The sequence below is a fragment of the Oncorhynchus nerka genome, linkage group LG27 (genome assembly GCF_034236695.1).
Source record: "Oncorhynchus nerka isolate Pitt River linkage group LG27, Oner_Uvic_2.0, whole genome shotgun sequence".
In the NCBI taxonomy this organism is placed as follows: Eukaryota; Metazoa; Chordata; class Actinopteri; order Salmoniformes; family Salmonidae; genus Oncorhynchus; species Oncorhynchus nerka.
Genome location: NC_088422.1, coordinates 52,214,067 through 52,231,741, shown reverse-complemented (window position 1 = coordinate 52,231,741; position 17,675 = coordinate 52,214,067). Strand labels below are relative to the sequence as shown.

The following is a 17,675-nucleotide window of genomic DNA, read 5'->3' as shown; positions in this document are numbered from 1 at the left end:
GGCCATGGACCCAAAATATCGATGTTTTGTTCCCCGAGCCACTTAGTTATCACTTTTGACATAGGGCAAGGTGCTCCATCATGCTGGAAAATGCATTGTTCGTCACCAAACTGTTCCTGGATGGTTGGGAGAAGTTGCTCCCTGAGGATGTGTTGGTACCATTCTTTATACATTGCTGTGTTCTAAGGCAAAATTGTGAGTGAGCCCACTCTCTTGGCTGAGAAGCAACCCAACACATGAATGGTCTCAGGATGCTTTACTGTTGGCATGACACAGGACTGATGGTAGCGCTCACCTTGTCTTCTCTAGACAAGCTTTTTTCCAGATGCCCCAAACAATCAGAAAAGGGATTCATCAGAAAAAATGACTTTACCCCAGTCCTCAGCAGTCCAATCCCTGTACCCTCTGCAGAATATCAGTCTGTCCCTGATGTTTTTCATGGAGAGAAGTGGCTTCTTTGCTGCCCTTCTTGACACCAGGTCATCCTCCAAAAGTCCTCGCCTCACTGTGCAAGGAAACACGTGCCGTCATCGTTGCTTTGCACAAAAAGGGCTTCACAGGCAAGGATATTGCTGCCAGTAAGATTGCACCTAAATCAACCAGTTATCAGATCATCAAGAACTTCAAGGAGAGCGGTTCAATTGTTGTGACGAAGGCATCAGGGCGCCCACGAAAGTGCAGCAAGCGCCACGACCGTCTCCTGAAGTTGATTTTGCTGCGGGATCGGGGCACCACCAGTACAGAGCTTGCTCAGGGCTGGCAGCAGGCTGGTGTGAGTGCATCTCTCACAGCAAAATCGCTTGCTGCACTTTCTTGGGCGCCCTTTCTTTTGGTGTTTTTCAGAGTCATTAGAAAGGCCTCTTTAGTGTCCAAAATTTTCATAACTGTGACCTTAATTGCCTTCCGTCTGTAAGCTGTTAGTGTCTTAACGACCATCCCACAGGTGCATGTTCATTAATTATTTATCGTTCATTGTACAAGCATGGGAAACCGTGTTTAACCCCTTTACAATGAAGATCTGTGAAGTTATTTGGATTTTTACGAATTATCTTTGAAAGACTGGGTCCAGAAAAAGGGACGTTTCTTTTTTTGCTGAGTTTAGATTGCAAAATAGTTGGGAAGAGATGTCCGATGTTCCGATTCCATGGCACATGGTTTATGAACGCAAAGCAACGCCGGATTTAAAACTTAGACATTTTCAATTACTATATACAGTTCTTGCAACCAATATAATGTTATATATAGTGTTTAAAGGTTAGCTGTGTCTGTCAGCGTAGAGTCCAGAGCATGGAGGCGCTACCAGGATACAGATCAGTACATCAGGAGACGTGGAGGAGGCCGTAGGAGGGCAACAACCCAGGAGCAGGACCGCTACCTCCGCCTTTGTGCAAGGAGGAGCAGGAGGAGCACTGCCAGAGCCCTGCATGACCTCCAGCAGGCCACAAATGTGCATGTGTCTGCTCAAACGGTCAGAAACAAACTCCATGAGGGTGGTGTGAGGGCCCGATGTCCACAGGTGGGGGTTGTGATAACAGCCCAACACCGTGCAGGACGTTTGGCATTTGCCAGAGAACACCAAGATTGGCAAATTCGCCACTGGCGCCCTGTGCTCTTCACAGATGAAAGCAGGTTCACACTGAGCACATGTGACAAACGTGACAGAGTCTGGAGACGCTGTGGAGAACGTTCTGCTGCCTGCAACATCCTCCAGCATGACCGGTTTGGCGGTGGGTCAGTCATGGTGTGGGGTGGCATTTCTTTGGGGGGCCGTACAGCCCTCCATGTGCTCGCCAGAGGTAGCCTGACCTCCATTAGGTACCGAGATGAGATCCTCAGACCCCTTGTGAGACCATATGCTGGTGCGGTTGGCCCTGGGTTCCTCCTAATGCTAGACCTCATGTGGCTGGAGTGTGTCAGCAGTTCCTGCAAGAGGAAGGCATTGATGCTATGGACTGGCCCGCCCGTTCCCCAGACCTGAATCCAATTGAGCACATCTGGGACATCATGTCTCGCTCCATCCACCAATGCCACGTTGCACCACAGACTGTCCAGGAGTTGGCAGATGCTTTAGTCCAGGTCTGGGAGGAGATCCCTCAGGAGACCATCCGCCACCTCATCAGGAGCAAGCCCAGGCGTTGTAGGGAGGTCATACAGGCACGTGGAGGCAACACACACTACAGCCTCATTTTGACTTGTTTTAAGGACATTACATCAAAGTTGGATCAGCCTGTAGTGTGGTTTTCCACTTTAATTTTGAATGTGACTCCAAATCCAGACCTCCATGGGTTGATAAATTGATTTCCATTGATAATTTTTGTGTGATTTTGTTGTCAGCACATTCAACTATGTAAAGAAAAAAGTATTTAATAAGAATATTTCATTCATTCAGATCTAGGATGTGTTATTTTAGTGTTCCCTTTATTTTTTTGAGCAGTGTATAAATAGGCCCTTTTAATTTTGTCTGGCTTGCCATTCCAAATAAAATGGAATATATTTTGCTCATATAATAAAATAAAATAAAAACAGGTCGCTAAATGTAGGCAAGACCATAAGCAAATAGGTAAACTGGGATATGACTAAAGAGTTCATCAGGGTGATTTTCACACAAATAGACAGGTATTTTCCTTTCCATGGTAGCAAGATCTTATCTTTTTTTTTTGTGCTAACTTTCTATTAAATGTAGTGGAGTGAGAGAATTTATGTATATGTATGTATGTATGTATGTATGTATACTGAGTATGCCCACATCGCTGTCAGACCATTTTATTGGTAAACTACACGGTAATGTAAAAGTATTATTTTTTGTGATTCAATACATAATATAGTACATTTATCATCATTTGGTTGTAATCCAGAGAGGAAAGAACAAGTATCTAGATCCTCTGAGGCTGTGGAGGGATCCAAATGGTGGATTTAAAAGAAAACATTAATCATCAGTGTACAATGACACCTTTGTTTTTAAGCCCTGGATTTCAAACCCCCTTGATATTATTGTTGGATCTTGTTTTAACAGCTAACATTTCGATGGCAATAATAAATAGATATGCCGATAGTGGACAACCTTGTTTTACTCCTCTTGACAGTTTAAAACTTTCTGAGAAGTAGCCATTATTTACTACTTTACACCTTGGGTTACTATACATAACTTTAACACATTTTAAAAGAGATTCTGCAAAATGTAAATATGCCAGGCCTTTATATATAAATTCCAGTCGTACTTTATCAAAAGCCTTTTCAAAGTCAGCTATAAATACAAGGCCTGGTTTCCCAGATTTGTTATAGTGTTCTATTGTTTCCAGTACTCATCTTACATTATTTCCAGTACTTGTCTTAGTTTTTTTCCATGTAAAAAACCTGTCTGATTAGGATGAATAATATCCGACAATACCGTTTTAATTCTATGCTCTATGCATTTTGCTATAATTTTTGCTAGTAGGGGCCTCCAATTTTTTAAAAATGGACTGGATCTTTATATTTACCACTTGGATCCCGTTTCAGTAATAATGACTGCATTCTGCCCCCTATCAACACTTTTTAAACTGTTGGGGCTGGAGAGAATGACATAAGAAAGTAGTCAAGACGACAAGCTTGATTGAGCCTCCGCCACATGCCTATTTCACTAGGTCAGGATATTTAAGCCTCCATATATCCACTAGTTCCAATATGTCTATATTTGTGATATATAAGTGCATGAGGGTGATAGTTTAGTGTGATTTCCTTCACGGGCCATAGAGGTATTTAAAACTGTATTATGGTGGAACAAACTCCCTCACGACGCCAGGACAGCGGAGTCAATCACCACCTTCCGGAGACACCTGAAACCCCACCTCTTTCAGGAATACCTAGGATAGGATAAAGTAATCCTTTCACCCCCCTTAAAATATTTAGATGCACTATTGTAAAGTGGCTGTTCCACTGGATGTCTTAAGGTGAACGCACCAATTTGTAAGTCGCTCTGGATAAGAGCGTCTGCTAAATGACATAAATGTAAATGTATTATAATCTCCCACCATAATAATATAGACTTGTATTCCTTGTAGGGTTAATATATTATTATACATATTTTCAAAGAAGCGTGGATCATCATTATTTGGACCGTATAGGTTAATGAGTCATATCTGTTTATGGCCTAATAACATATTAAAAATCATCCATCTACCTTCAGGATCTGTTTGGACAATTTGCACATTCGGATCAAAATTATGGTTACTTAATATCATCACCCCTTTTGAATGACTTTTTCGCCTCCCCATTGAATGATATTTCGCCTCCCCATTCCTTTTCCAACACAACTTCATCTTAATTTCCAATAATTAACTAATAATATGCGTAATAATGCAGGCAGTTCATGCAAAGGACTGTTACCTATAACCAAGATTACCATTACAAATTACATTTTTGGCAAGCAATTATTATTTTAGCAAACAATTATTGTGATTCATCCTATATTGTCCTTAACATCATTACCCTCTAGCAACAGATGTGGGACACACGCACACACACACTCAACCCCTTTCCCCCACAAACAACCATAAGCTCAGATGCTCAAAAGTTGTTCCATCCCTGAGACCAAGGACTTGATTTACGATGGCATATACAGTTGCAGCTGTTTGAGAAGGCATGCAAAATTGAGCAAAAAAGGGCAAAAATTGGGACATTTGATTAACCATTGTCAAGTCCTAGGTGATGGAGATCAGAGCACCCCTTTCCCCTGAAACACACACACACGCTAGTCCCCTGTTGTGACCATTTTCCCAAGCATCTCTGTGCTGTCAGACCTTTGATTATTTGGTGCCACCAGGGACACAATTATACGAAGGCGTCTTATGTACGGGGGAGTTTTGTTAAGAGCCCTGACGCTCAATCTGAATATTAACATGCGTTTCTTGCAGTGCGGTTTTGGAACCATAAGGACCTTTTCAACAAAAAAAATATTTTCAAAAAACAAAAGGTTAAATTGATGCACACCTTGATGGGATTAGGGTTAGTGTTCCCACACGGCCATATCGCCATGTTACAGCGCTTGTTTACGGAAGACAAGAGACAACCACCTGTGCTAATTAGCTATCTAGCATGCTCTGAACACCTGTGTGAAAGCATAACTCAGGAAGTATCTTGTTTATTTGAAGGATTCTTTCTTTCTAATGAAAGATGCTTATTTATAAAACCCTCTTAGGCCTCACTCCCCCCTATCTGAGATATCTACTGCAGCCATCATCCTCCACATACAACACCCGTTCTGCCAGTCACATTCCCAAAGCACACACATCCCTGGGTCGCTCGTCTTTTCAGTTCGCTGCAGCCAGCGACTGGAACGAGCTGCAACAAACACTCAAAGATGGACAGTTTTAAAGACTCAATCATGGACACTCTTACTGACAGTTGTGGCAGCTTTGCGTGATGGTGCCCAATAATGTTTGTACCGTGTTTTGTGCTGCTACCATGTTGTGTTGTTACCATGCTGTGTTGTCATGTGTTGCTGCCTTGCTATGTTGTTGTCTTAGGTCTCTCTTTATGTAGTGTTGTGTTGTCTCTCTTGTCGTGATGTGTTTTTTGTCCTATATTTAAATATTTTTATTTTTAATCCCAGCTCCAGGCCCCGCAGGAGGCCTTTTGGTAGGCCGTCATTGTATAAATAAGAATATGTTCTTAACTAACTTGCCTAGTTAAACAAAGGTTAAATTAAATAAATAAAAAGTTAAGGGCCATATGTTTCGAAAGCCGTATTGCAAGTGATGATTATTGACGTTTCTAAACATTAAAACAGACCGTCGGCATTGTAGTTCACATGAGGTAGTCGTGGGCGAAGCTAATGGGTGAAAACTGCAGAGAGAAGGCAGAATGCTGCCTAGAGTTTGAGAGCTAGTTCAAATCAAATCAAAGATTGTCACGTGTGCCGAATACAACAGGTGAAATGCTTACTTACAGGCTCTAATCAATAGTTTAAAAATGTATTAAACCCTGCTTCGACAATTTCCCCCCATTATCACTAATGTATCATACAAGGCCAAGAATTCACACAAGTTTTTATACTAGCTATTTCATACTGACATCTCAAATGTATCAGTCCTGACTGGACATGGATTTATTTAAACAGTTTGTTAGCAAGCAATTCGCCTAATATTGGAATAAAGAAGCCTAATGTTACTCCTTAGTCCAATGACCTTACCTGTTCTGTTTAAATGGCGAATTTGCTTTAGAAGCCAAAACAGCCAAATACTATATCTAAACGTGAATTGATACTCAATTGCTGTACGGTTCTAGAAACATAAATCCCTCTACTTTCATATGACATCAAAATAACTTAAATGAAAAATACACACTTACTGGACACTGTTTAAACCGGTTGTAACATAGTTGCAGCCAACAACAGTATTTTTCAGTGACAAGACGTGTGTGGCATGTCTTCTGTTTACACCTAGGTGTTCGGAGACACAGATAGCCAATTAGCACAGGTAGTTTTATTCTGTCTTCTGACGATTTTCCTTAAACAAGCGTGGTAACATGGAAATATGGCTTTGTGGGACCCTAACCCTAAAACGGTGTGTATCAATTTAACCTTTTGTTTTTAGATTTTTTTTTATTGCCGATATGAAAGATAAGATCCCTATGCTTCCAAAGCCATACCGCAAGCGATGCGTGTTAATGTTCAGACTGAGCGTTGCGGCTCTTAACAAAAATCCTCCCGTACAATTGTAATGTAATGGAACTGAGAGTTATGATTATAATTAGACCCGCATGGAATCCGCGCACGCAGAATTCCCTACGAAAATCTGCCGAATTCCAAATAGAATTGCATATCTAAAGCTAAAAATAAGCTGCTGATATAAAAGTCAAATAAAATTGACTCGTTGTTGAACTTAAGTTTTTCCTCTGTTTTCATTGATGTATTTCAATAATCGAAAAGTGTAACCCTTCCCCTGTGTGAGTGAGAGGTGCAGACAGCTAAGGGAATGAATGACAGCTGTCTGATGAGAGAACTAACAAAAAATGCCCAGATTTACAGCAGAAGAGCTGAGGAGTAAACACTTGGCGACCAGAATAACAGCCAGGGCGTTTCCAGCCAAACTGTAAACTGCAAAGTCTGTCAGCATCCAATCGGCATTAAACTGTGGTGGAGCACCCGAGGTCACTCTGAAACAAAAATAGGAGGGCTAGTTCCGTGGACCAGGTAAACATTCTGATGCTTTAGCTAGCTACATATATATATTATCTAATAGGTTTGTTCTAGTTAGCTAATATCGGTTCTTGACAGTTACATTTTTGTCTATCTACATAGTGGCAAGTTAGCTAGCTAACGTTAGCCTGGCAAGCTTCCCCGTGTTGTCACTCCAGCTCCACCGTTTCATTTAGGCTAGCTAGCTAACTTAGCTGAAGTAATGTTAGCAAGCTAACAAGTTAGCTCCATCATGTCACTTTGGCTATCAAGTTAGGAATCTCAAAAACAGCAAGTAAATAACAAAAACAATTCCCGAAAATATGTTAACTATCATTGTTTGAAAATGTATTTGTGTGAGAGACATACTGTCAGGTTTATGGGCTGTGTCTGTGTGAGGTTTATGGGCTGTGTTTGTGTCATTTCAGGAGAGTGTGTGCTTAGATTCAAAGCTTGAGATCCACCATAGGCCTGCTATTGTTCTTTATTTTCTAAAAATGTTTCAGTCCAAACAAGAACACAGACCCTGGCCTAGTGTCTGGCAAAGATACCCTCCACAGCTGAGAGGAGTTCATCGTGGACTTCTCAAGAACATTAATCAAAGCAGATATATAGCTCTTGAAAAGGGGCCCAAGTTCTCCACATTTCTGAAGAAACACGGCAAGCATCTAAGCATTTATTCACATAAGCCATGTTACAAAATAATGTTTCTACCCTAGAGGCAAAAAAGCTTTCCGCAGAATTTCAGCAGAAATCGCCGCAGAAAATATAAGAAATCCCCGCAGATTCCGTTTGGTTATGATCAAAAGCTAGCAAGAAATCAGCAGCAGCTAAGGCCAGGGTCAACAACGTTACTATACAACTGATGAAAACCATTACAAATGACATAGTTTCAAAATAATATAACGTTATTCATATCAGAGGCAAGAACTGCAATTTAGTTTTTTGTAGCTAGATTACAAATGAAGAAATCGACGACATACATACCTCTGTACTTCCTGTTGGTATCTTCTGTTGTTATGGAAACGAGACGCCAAACATTGACGAAAAGTGTACACCAAACCAGAGAGAATACAAATAGGAATCCCATTGGGCAATGAATGGAGGAACATATAACGGTCTATCTAGCAGACTGTAGACCAATCGGGTTCACGTTGTCATGTTTTGTCACGTAGTTGCTAAACTAATCGTCATGCAATCCCTTCTCAAAGTCAGGGTATGAGTCGAGAAACCTCCCTATTTTCCTCGAAAGTACATAAGGTCACAATTCCAAAGCAATACGGTATTACAAGAGAACGAGTTAATTATCTCACATCTCGGAAAATGTGTAATGTTGTAGTTCTTGTTGACGAAATTAATGCTAATATTGGGTTTTTGATCTGGCACCCAGTTTGACTCCCATTCACTATTTGAAGGACAGCACTCCTTGTCCAATTTGTAAGTCGCTCTGGATAAGAGCGTCTGCTAAATGACTTAAATGTAATGTAAATGTCCTATCGTGAGCAAGGTACATTAATATGATTCCAAAGGAGTTTCCCCAACTCCTCAAAAGTACCGACTCTGAGTATCTCTGACCAAACTCTGTGGGTTGCACCTCCGTCACTATTGTCGCGAGATTGCCATTGTTGTCAACGTTCTAAAGACGCCTCTGCCATATTCATGCTCAAAAGTAGAACGGGGCTAATGACTTTGAACTACGGAATGCCGGTTGGGTCTTTTTGTGTCAAAAAATATACACATCAAATAGCACAACATATTTTTTTCCCCCCTTATTTTTTAAATGATTTTTTATTAACAACAAATCAATACAGGAAGTAGATGTGGGAACACAAGTCACTTGAGTGGGTTGAGTCACTGACGTGATCTTCCTGTCTGGGTTGGTGCCCCCAACAGTAGTTTGTGTCAGGGGGCTAAGGTCAGTCTGTTATATCTCCTGTCTTATCCGGTGTCCTGTGTGAATTTAAGTATGATCTCTCTAATTCTTTCTTTCTCTCTCTCTTGGAGGACCTGAGCCCTATGACCATGCCTCAGGACTACCTGGCCTGATGACTCCTTACAGTCCCCAGTCCACCTGGCCGTGCTGCTGCTCCAGTTTCAACTGTTCTGCCTGCGGCTATGGAACCCTGACCTGTTCAAGGGACATGCTACCTGTCCCAGACCTGCTGTTTTCAACTCTCTAGAGACAGCAGGAGCGGTAGAGATACTCTGAATGATCGGCTATGAAAAGCCAACTGACATTTACTCCTGAGGTGCTGACCTGTTGCACCCTCGACAACCACTGTGATTATTATTATTTGACCCTGCTGGTCAACATTTGAACATCTTGGCCATGTTATGTTATAATCTCCACCCGGCACAGCCAGAAGAGGACTGGCCACCCCTCATAGCCTGGTTCCTCTCTAGGTTTCTTCCAAGGTTTTGGCCTTTCTAGGGAGTTTTTCCTAGCCACCGTGCTTCTACACCTGCATTGCTTGCTGTTTGGGGGTTTAGGCTGGGTTTCTGTACAGCACTTTGAGATATCAGCTGATGTACGAAGGGCTTTATAAATAAATTAGATTTGATGTATATATAAATAATATTCAAAGGACAATTGGGCTAGGAGGTACAATATCACATTACACAAGGACCTTAAGGGACATACACTTATTATTCTAACAGCTTTTTTATTAGTAGAATATTTAATTGTGTTAAAATACAGTTCAATTTCTTTTTGTAAGATAAGAAAATGTGTTTTGTTTGTAAATTTACATTTGTGAATATGAAATTTGGCCAAAACCATAATTAAATGATTTACGTAAAAATGTTTCAGCTTATTTCTATCGTAGGTAAAGAATCCAAGCAGTACATCTCTCCACAATAGTGTAAGATATTCATAAATGTATTAAATTATAAATCTACTGGTGTCTTGCCTCAGTTTTCTAACATGAATACAATGCCAAAAAAGATGCAACCCTGTTTCTGGGTTGTCATTACAAAAGTTGCAATTTGGGTTGATGTTTTCCTTAAACTTCTTCATATAGTGGTTTGCAGGATAATATTTATGAATAATTTTAAAGGAAACTTCCTTAATTTTGTTAACAAGTAGGTATGTGTGTGGCAACATCTAAACTTTTTTCCAACAGATATTATCAATAAATCCATTCTAATAAGGCATGACATAAGGTATAGATACAACATCCTGCTGAAACAAGGTTCGTATTGCTCTATCGTTGTTGAATGGACCAAAAGAGAAACAAATCTTTCCTACTGATGAGTCAACAGGGTCAAAGGAAGGTAGGCTTTGAGGGTCAGGTCTTAACACGTTCCTGAATAATAAAGCAACAGCTGAGGGAATGGCATCTAAAACAATTGCAAAATCTTTAGGTGTTACAGGGACATTGAAAATAATTCCTTATAACTGAGTAAAATACCCTCTGCATTTACCAGTTGGCTCACCAATAGGATATTATTTCAGAACCAATATTCTAAAAGCAAAAAAGTATTTTTATACAATATATCCTGATTATTCCATATATAATATCTGTGGAGAAAAATGATGCTTATAAATTAAGCACCATGACAAGAAAACCTGCCGATGAAAAGCAGAAAGTTTCACAGAAACTTCGTCAATATTATAATTGCAAACCAAAAATAAAGTTAAGCCCACCAAAAGTAGAGAAGACATGATGAGGAATAAAATTCCACATAGAAGTGGGTCTTCTTAGGAATTGTTTTATCCAATTGATCTTAAAAGTATTATTTAAGGTAGTAAAGTCCTGGAAATATAGCCCACCATTCTCAAAAGTGTTTATTACAACAGTTTTCCTAATGTAATGGGTACGGTTTCTCCACAGAAAGTTGGTCTGGTCTATCTCCTTGCTTATTTTACTGTCTCTATATAAAGATAGAGCGCCATATGTTAGTCTAGAGATACATCTATCCTTGGTTATTAGGACTCTTCCTTTTAAAGATAAGTCCCTAGCCATTGATTTAGCTTCTTCTAGTTTTTTTAATAAGAAGGTTGAAATTTAGTACGCCTCTAGGCTTCTGGTCCGTTGTAATGGTTATGCCTAAATATGTAAGTTCTTCTTTTACTGGAATACCATAATATGAAGGTGTCACACAATATTTGACAGCCATGAGTTCACATTTATTAATGTTAAGATATAGACCAGACACTTTGAAAAAGGATTGTAATCACATTGATCGATATTGGAATTTGGTTAGCATCTTTCAGAAAAGGTGTAGTATCGTCAACCAGCTGGCTTATAATAATTTCTTTACCAGCTATGGAAATACATTGTACAGGACTATTATTTAAAGAATTTGTAAGAAGTTGGGTGATTAATAAAAACAGGTACGGGGAGATACGACAACCTTGCCTAATTCCTCTCTTTAACTCAAATCTAGGTGAGGTGCCATTTTTCAGTTTGATAGAGTTGTTACCATTTGTATAGAGAGTCTTAATAGCCTTACAGAAATAAATCCCCAAAGCCAAGTCTCTCAAGGGAGTGGAAGAGGAACTGATACTCTACTGTGTCGAATGCTTTATAAAAATGTAAAAATAATATGAAGCTATCCTCGGTTATTAGGTCTGAGTAGTCAAGTATGTCTAATACTAGTCTGATATTGTTAGAAATATGTCTGTTCCTCATAGATCCACACTGTGTTTCATCAATGATTGCATCCATGATTTCTTTAATTATTTTTGCAAGTAGTAACGCTAATATCTTATAGTCATTATTAAGAAGACACATTGGACGCCAGTTATCAATGATCAAGCACTTCTTTTTTAGGCTTAGGTATCAGTGTTATTAACCCCTGACTCATTATTTTTAATACTCTCTAAAAAGACTTAAAATAGGAAGGGAGCTACTTGTTCAGAAAATAATTTATAAAATTCTGATGTAATTCCATCCACACCTGGTGATTTATTGTTCTTTAAATGTTTGATAGACTCTATAATCTCTTCAACTTTGATGGGTTAATCACACTTAGATTCTGTATCACTGATAGAGTGAACATTATTCAGTGAATCAAAAAACATATCTGTGGATTCCTGAGAGTACGTAGAGTTATACAATTTTCTGTAAAAATTGCTGCAGTATTTACTATACATTTTTGGTCATGTGTAATAACACCATCAACGTTTAACTTATGGATAGTGTTATTGTTACGCCCTGACCTTAGAGAGCTTTTTATGTCTCTATTTTGGTTTGGTCAGGGTGTGATTTGGGGTGGGCATTCTATGTTCTTGTTTCTATGTTTTGTATTTCTTTGTTTTGGCCGGGTATGGTTCTCAATCAGGGACAACTGACTATCGTTGTCTCTGATTGGGAACCATACTTAGGTAGCTTTTTCCCACCTATGTTTTGTGGGTAGTTGTTTTCTGTTTAGTGTTCTGCACCTGACAGGACTGTTTGGGGCCATGGGGCAATTTAGAAGTAGCCCAAAATCCTGCAACCCGCGACCAATACATTTTCACCTGCGACATAATTTTCAAAAAAGGCTTTCCAATAGATGTTAGAATATTGCTGCGGGGACTTGCTTTCATTCAGCCACAAGCTCATTAGTGAGGTTGGGCGATTAAGCCTGGCTCAAAGTCGGTGTTCCAATTCATCCCAAAGGTGTTCGATGGGGTTCAGGTCAGGGTTCCGTGCAGACCAGTGATGTTCTTCGACACCAATCAACAAACCATTTCAGAATGGATCTCGCTTTGTGCATGAGGGCATTGTCATGCTGAAACAGGAAAGAGCCTTCCCCAAACTCTAGCCACAAAGTAGGAAGCACATAATCGTCTAAAATGTCATTGTATGCTGTAGCATTAAGATTTTCCTTCACTTGAACTAAGGGGCCTAGCTCGCACCATGAAAAAAAAGCCCCAGACCATCATCCCTCCTCCACCAAACTTTACAGTTGGCACTATGCATTCGGGCATGTAGCGTTCTCCTGGCATACGCCAACCCAGATTCGTCCATCGGACTGCCAGATGGTGAAGCGTGATTCATCACTCCAGAGAACATGTTTCCACTACTCCACAGTCCAATGGCAGCAAGCTTTACACTACTCTAGCCGATGCTTGGCAATGCGAATGGTGATCGTAGGCTTGTGTGCGGCTGCTCGGCCATGGAAACCCATTTCAGGAAGCTCCCAACAAACAGTTCTTGTGCTGACGTTGCTTCCAGCAGAAGTTTGGAACTCGGTAGGGAGGACAGACGATTTTTACACACTATGTGCTTCAGCACATGGCGGTCCCGTTCTGTGAGCTTGTGTGGCCTACCACTTCGTGGCGGAGCCATTGTTGCCGTTGTTGCTTCTAGATGTTTCCACTTCACAATAACAGTGCTTACAGTTGACCAGGGCAGAAATTTGAACTGACTTGTTGGAAAGGTGGCCTCCTATGACAGTGCTACGTTGAAAGTCATTGAGCTCTTCAGTAAGCTCTTCTTCTTCCAATGTTTGTCTATGGAGACTGCATGGTTGTGTGCTCAATTTTATACACCTGTTAGCAATGGATGTGGCAGAAATATCCGAATCCACTCATTTTAAGGGGTGTGGCAACAGTTTGGAGAAGGCCATTTCCTGTTTTAGTATGACAATGCCCCCTGTGCAAAAAGCGATGTCCATACTGAAATGGTTTGTCGAGATCTGTGTGGAAGAACTTGACTGGCCTGCACAGAACCCTGACCTCAACCCCATAAAACACCTTTGGAATTAATTGGAATGCTGACTGCGAGCCAGGCCTAATCGCCCAACATCAGTGCCCGACCTCACTAATGCCCTTGTGGCTGAATGGAAGCAAGTCCTCACAGGCTCAAGTCTTTTTAGAGAATTTGGCAGTATTTTCTGTGAAGGAAAATACATTAATGAGTGAGAAAGTTAGACGCAGAAATATCATACCTTCAAGTTATGCTAACCACTCACCATTAAAATAACAGTGGAGGTTAGCATTTTGGGGGTATGATATTTGTGCGTCTGTAACTTTATCACTCATCATTATTCACAATTCATTCATGACTGTCCGTAATCATGGTAGCATCCACATTCTTTTTTACAATAAAAGTGACTCCAAGATGACACAATACATAATTGACCATTCAATTCTATTTGGCACAAAATAATCTGAAACACAACCAAAAACAAAACCAAATGCATCCAACAAGTTTGTAGAGTCACAAGCTTGATGTTATCATTGCGTGCTAAGAATATGGGACCAAACACTAAACGTTTGACTACTTTAATACACATAAGTGAAATCCCAATACTTTTGGTCCCCTAAAATGGGGGGACTATGTACAATACGATGAAAATACCTTCAAATTAAAGGGGACAGTCTGCACTTTAACCTAACAGTCATTGTAACGAACTGCAAAAATCTCTGAAGCTGGGGACTCTTACCTCCTTCACTAGCTTTAAGCACCAGCTGTCAGAGCAGCTCACAGATCACTGCACCTGTACATAGCTCATCTGTAAATAGCCCATCCAATCTACCTCATCCCCATACTGTATTTATTTATTTAACTTGCTCCTTTGCACCCCAGTATCTCTACTTGCACATTCATCTTCTGCACACCCTACCATTCCAGTGTTTAATTGCTATATTGTAATTACTTCTCCACCATGGCCTATTTATTGCCTTACCCCTCTTATCCTACTTCATTTGCACATGCTGTATATAGATTTTCTACTGTATTATTGATTGAATGTTTGTTTATTCCATGTGTAACTCTGTGTTGTATGTGTCAAAATGCTTTGCTTTATCTTGGCCAGGTCGCAGTTGCAAATGAGAACTTGTTCTCAACTAGCCTACTTGGTTAAATAAAGGTTAAATAAAATGAAATAAAAATAATTTCAAATCCAAAGTGCTGGAGTAGAGAGCCAAAACAACAAAACATTTGTAATTTGTCCAAATATTTTTTGAGGTCACTGTATTTACAAACAAACACGTGACTGGCTCAACTGTTCTGGGGAACTACTGTAAGCTTCATAATGTAAAATAATGTGAGGGGTGAAATGAAGAACGCGGTCAGTTTTATCTCCTAAAGAATTGCACAAGTTCACTGCAGGTATTTACTTAAATATACACATTTTTATTGAAAAACTACAAAGAAATAGTTTCAATGGTATTGAAAAACCATCCTGTGGCTGTTTCCAAATACCCCGGTAAACGTTTTACCGGACAAGCTTATATACAAGTATGTTTAAGCTTACATAACTGTTGGGAGTGAAGTGGCCTGCACTTAGTCTTAATTCTCCAGACAGCGGTAGCGCTGGAAGGTGTCCCAGGCACTGTTTATGGCCACGTCACATCCCTCAGATCCAATGAGGATCTCCAGTTTCTTACAGTGCGGCACCAGCATAATCTATAGAGGGCAATACAGGAGATGGAATTAGATTTAGTATGGAGTCAAAGTCCCAATCTAAAATCCTTGTACAATCCATAAACATTGGTTAAAAAGGTAAACAAAAATAGGGCACTGGTGTTTGAGGAAGGTGGAGTGATACTGTACATATGTGCTGTGTCATGAGTTGGTGACTCACAGGTCCAAACTCGGCGTCCTCTGCCTCGTTGGTGTAGTGGTCCAGGGTGATGAAGTAGAAGCCAGGCTTTGCCTGGTTAAACGTGTTCTTTCTACATACACTGTCTACATACCTGTCTCCTGAGAAAAACTGGAGTGAGAGAGAGGAAAATAAGATGTTAGGAAATGTCAGCGTTCAGTTGGAATTCATATGTTTTAGCATCTTTTTAGCATCCATGTTGCATTCAAGGTAACTGTCCATTTTAAGACTGCTATGGCTGGGCCTCCTGGGTGGCGCAGTGGTTAAGGGCGCTGTACTGCAGTACTGGGCTCTGTCGTAACCGGCCGCGACCGGGAGGTCCGTGGGGCGATGCACAATTGGCCTAGCGTCGTCCGGGTTAGGGAGGGCTTGGTCGGTAGGGATGTCCTTGTCTCATCGCGCACCAGCGACTCCTGTAGCGGGCCGGGTGCACGGTGTAGCCTCCGACACATTGGTGCGGCTGGCTTCCGGGTTGGATGCGCGCTGTGTTAAGAAGCAGTACGGTTGTGTATCGGAGGACTCATGACATTCAACCTTCGTCTCTCCCGAGCCCGTACGGGAGTTGTAGCGATGAGACAAGATAGTAGCTACTACAATAATTGGATACCACGAAAATTGGGGAGAAAAAGGGGTAAAATTCAAAAAAAAAAACACAAAAAAAAGAGAGGCAACAATGGATAATCATTTAGCCAAATAAGTGTTACCACACGTTGTGGGACTGGACTGAGTCGAGTTGTAGGGCAATTCTACGGTAACAGTGATGCTGACAGTCAGATTTTTCACTTTAAAATGTATGTCAAACAAAAATCAATGATTGCAAAGTCAAACAAACCATACAATTCAATGCACAATGACTATTTTTAAAGGTGCAATAGGCAAAATATGCCATCTCCTGCTTGCTAAAATTCAAATAGTTTCAGTTTGTGCCAAAACAAGCAATTGTAGATAATGATTCTACCATCTAAACCAGATAAACTATGAAATATCTTTTCAATAACCAAAAATATTGTATCTTTAGCTGTTTGAAGCTGGTGTACAAAACTGAAAATAAGAGGCAAAAATGAAAATGAATATGAATTGTCATTTATAGCTTTGTTCCAAAAGTGTGTAATTAAAATGTTTATCTCCATCTTGACCAACTCATGTTTTAATATAGTGTCACGGCTGACTGAAGGACTGGACCAAGGTGCAGCATGGTAAGCGTACATTTTCTCTTTATTAAAAATGATGCCGACAAAACAAAGAACAAAACCGTGAAGCTTTGGGCTATGTGCCCTGAACAAAGTCAAAGTTAACTTCCCACAAAACAGGTGGGGGAAAAGGGTACCTAAGTATGGTTCTCAATCAGAGACAACGATAGACAGCTGCCTCTGATTGAGAACCACACCCGGCCAAACACATAGAAATAGAAAATCATAGAACATAGAACAGATTGCCCACCCAAATCACACCCTAACCAAACCAAAATAGAGACATAAAACGCTCTCTACGGTCAGGGCGTGACAGTACCTCCCCCAAAGGTGCGGACTCCGGCCGCAAAACCTGAACCTATAGGGGAGGGTCTGGGTGGGCATTTCTCCGCGGTGGCGGCTCTGGCGAGGGACGTAGAGCGGGGACCCTCGCCGCCGACCCCGGACTGGGGACCCTTGTAGCGGGCCCCCGGACAAGAGGGAGACTCTGGCAGCTCCGGACAGGAGGGAGACTCTGACAGCTCCGGACAGGAGGGAGGCACAGGAGGCACACAGGAGACCGGGCTGGGGAGACACACAGGAGACCTGGCTCTGGGAGCAGGCACAGGACTCACCGGGCTGGGAGGACATCCAGGAGGCCTCTTCCTTGGCCGAGGCACCTGATACACTGGGCCGTGGAGGCGCACTGGTGGTCTCGAGCGCAGAGCTGGCCCCACCCCTTCTGGCTGGATGCCAGCTTCCACCCGGCAAATGCGGGACGCTGGCACCGAGCACACTGGCCTGTGAATGCT

At 41.2% G+C, this 17,675-nt stretch overlaps 1 protein-coding gene and 1 long non-coding RNA gene across 4 annotated transcripts in view; one reads left to right on the top strand and one right to left on the bottom strand.

The window, feature by feature from the left end:
* Positions 1-8,769, bottom strand: part of cfap77 (cilia and flagella associated protein 77) — a 73,248-nt gene extending 64,479 nt beyond the window's left edge. The window contains exon 1 of one of the 2 annotated variants that reach the window (XM_029638577.2): positions 8,144-8,769. In XM_029638577.2, the coding sequence (XP_029494437.1) occupies positions 8,144-8,246 (103 nt within the window). In that variant the 5' untranslated portion in view covers positions 8,247-8,769. The remainder of the gene's footprint in view (positions 1-8,143) is intronic. The other variant, XM_029638578.2, reaches the window with a different exon arrangement.
* On the top strand, positions 6,927-10,053 carry LOC135565333 (uncharacterized). 2 transcript variants are annotated; one of them, XR_010461542.1, is made up of 2 exons: positions 6,927-7,171; positions 7,663-10,053. It is a non-coding gene; the product is annotated as an uncharacterized LOC135565333 (long non-coding RNA). The 2 variants fall into 2 exon arrangements; XR_010461541.1 differs by having other exon boundaries at positions 7,585-10,053.
* Positions 10,054-17,675: the final 7,622 nt, after the last annotated feature.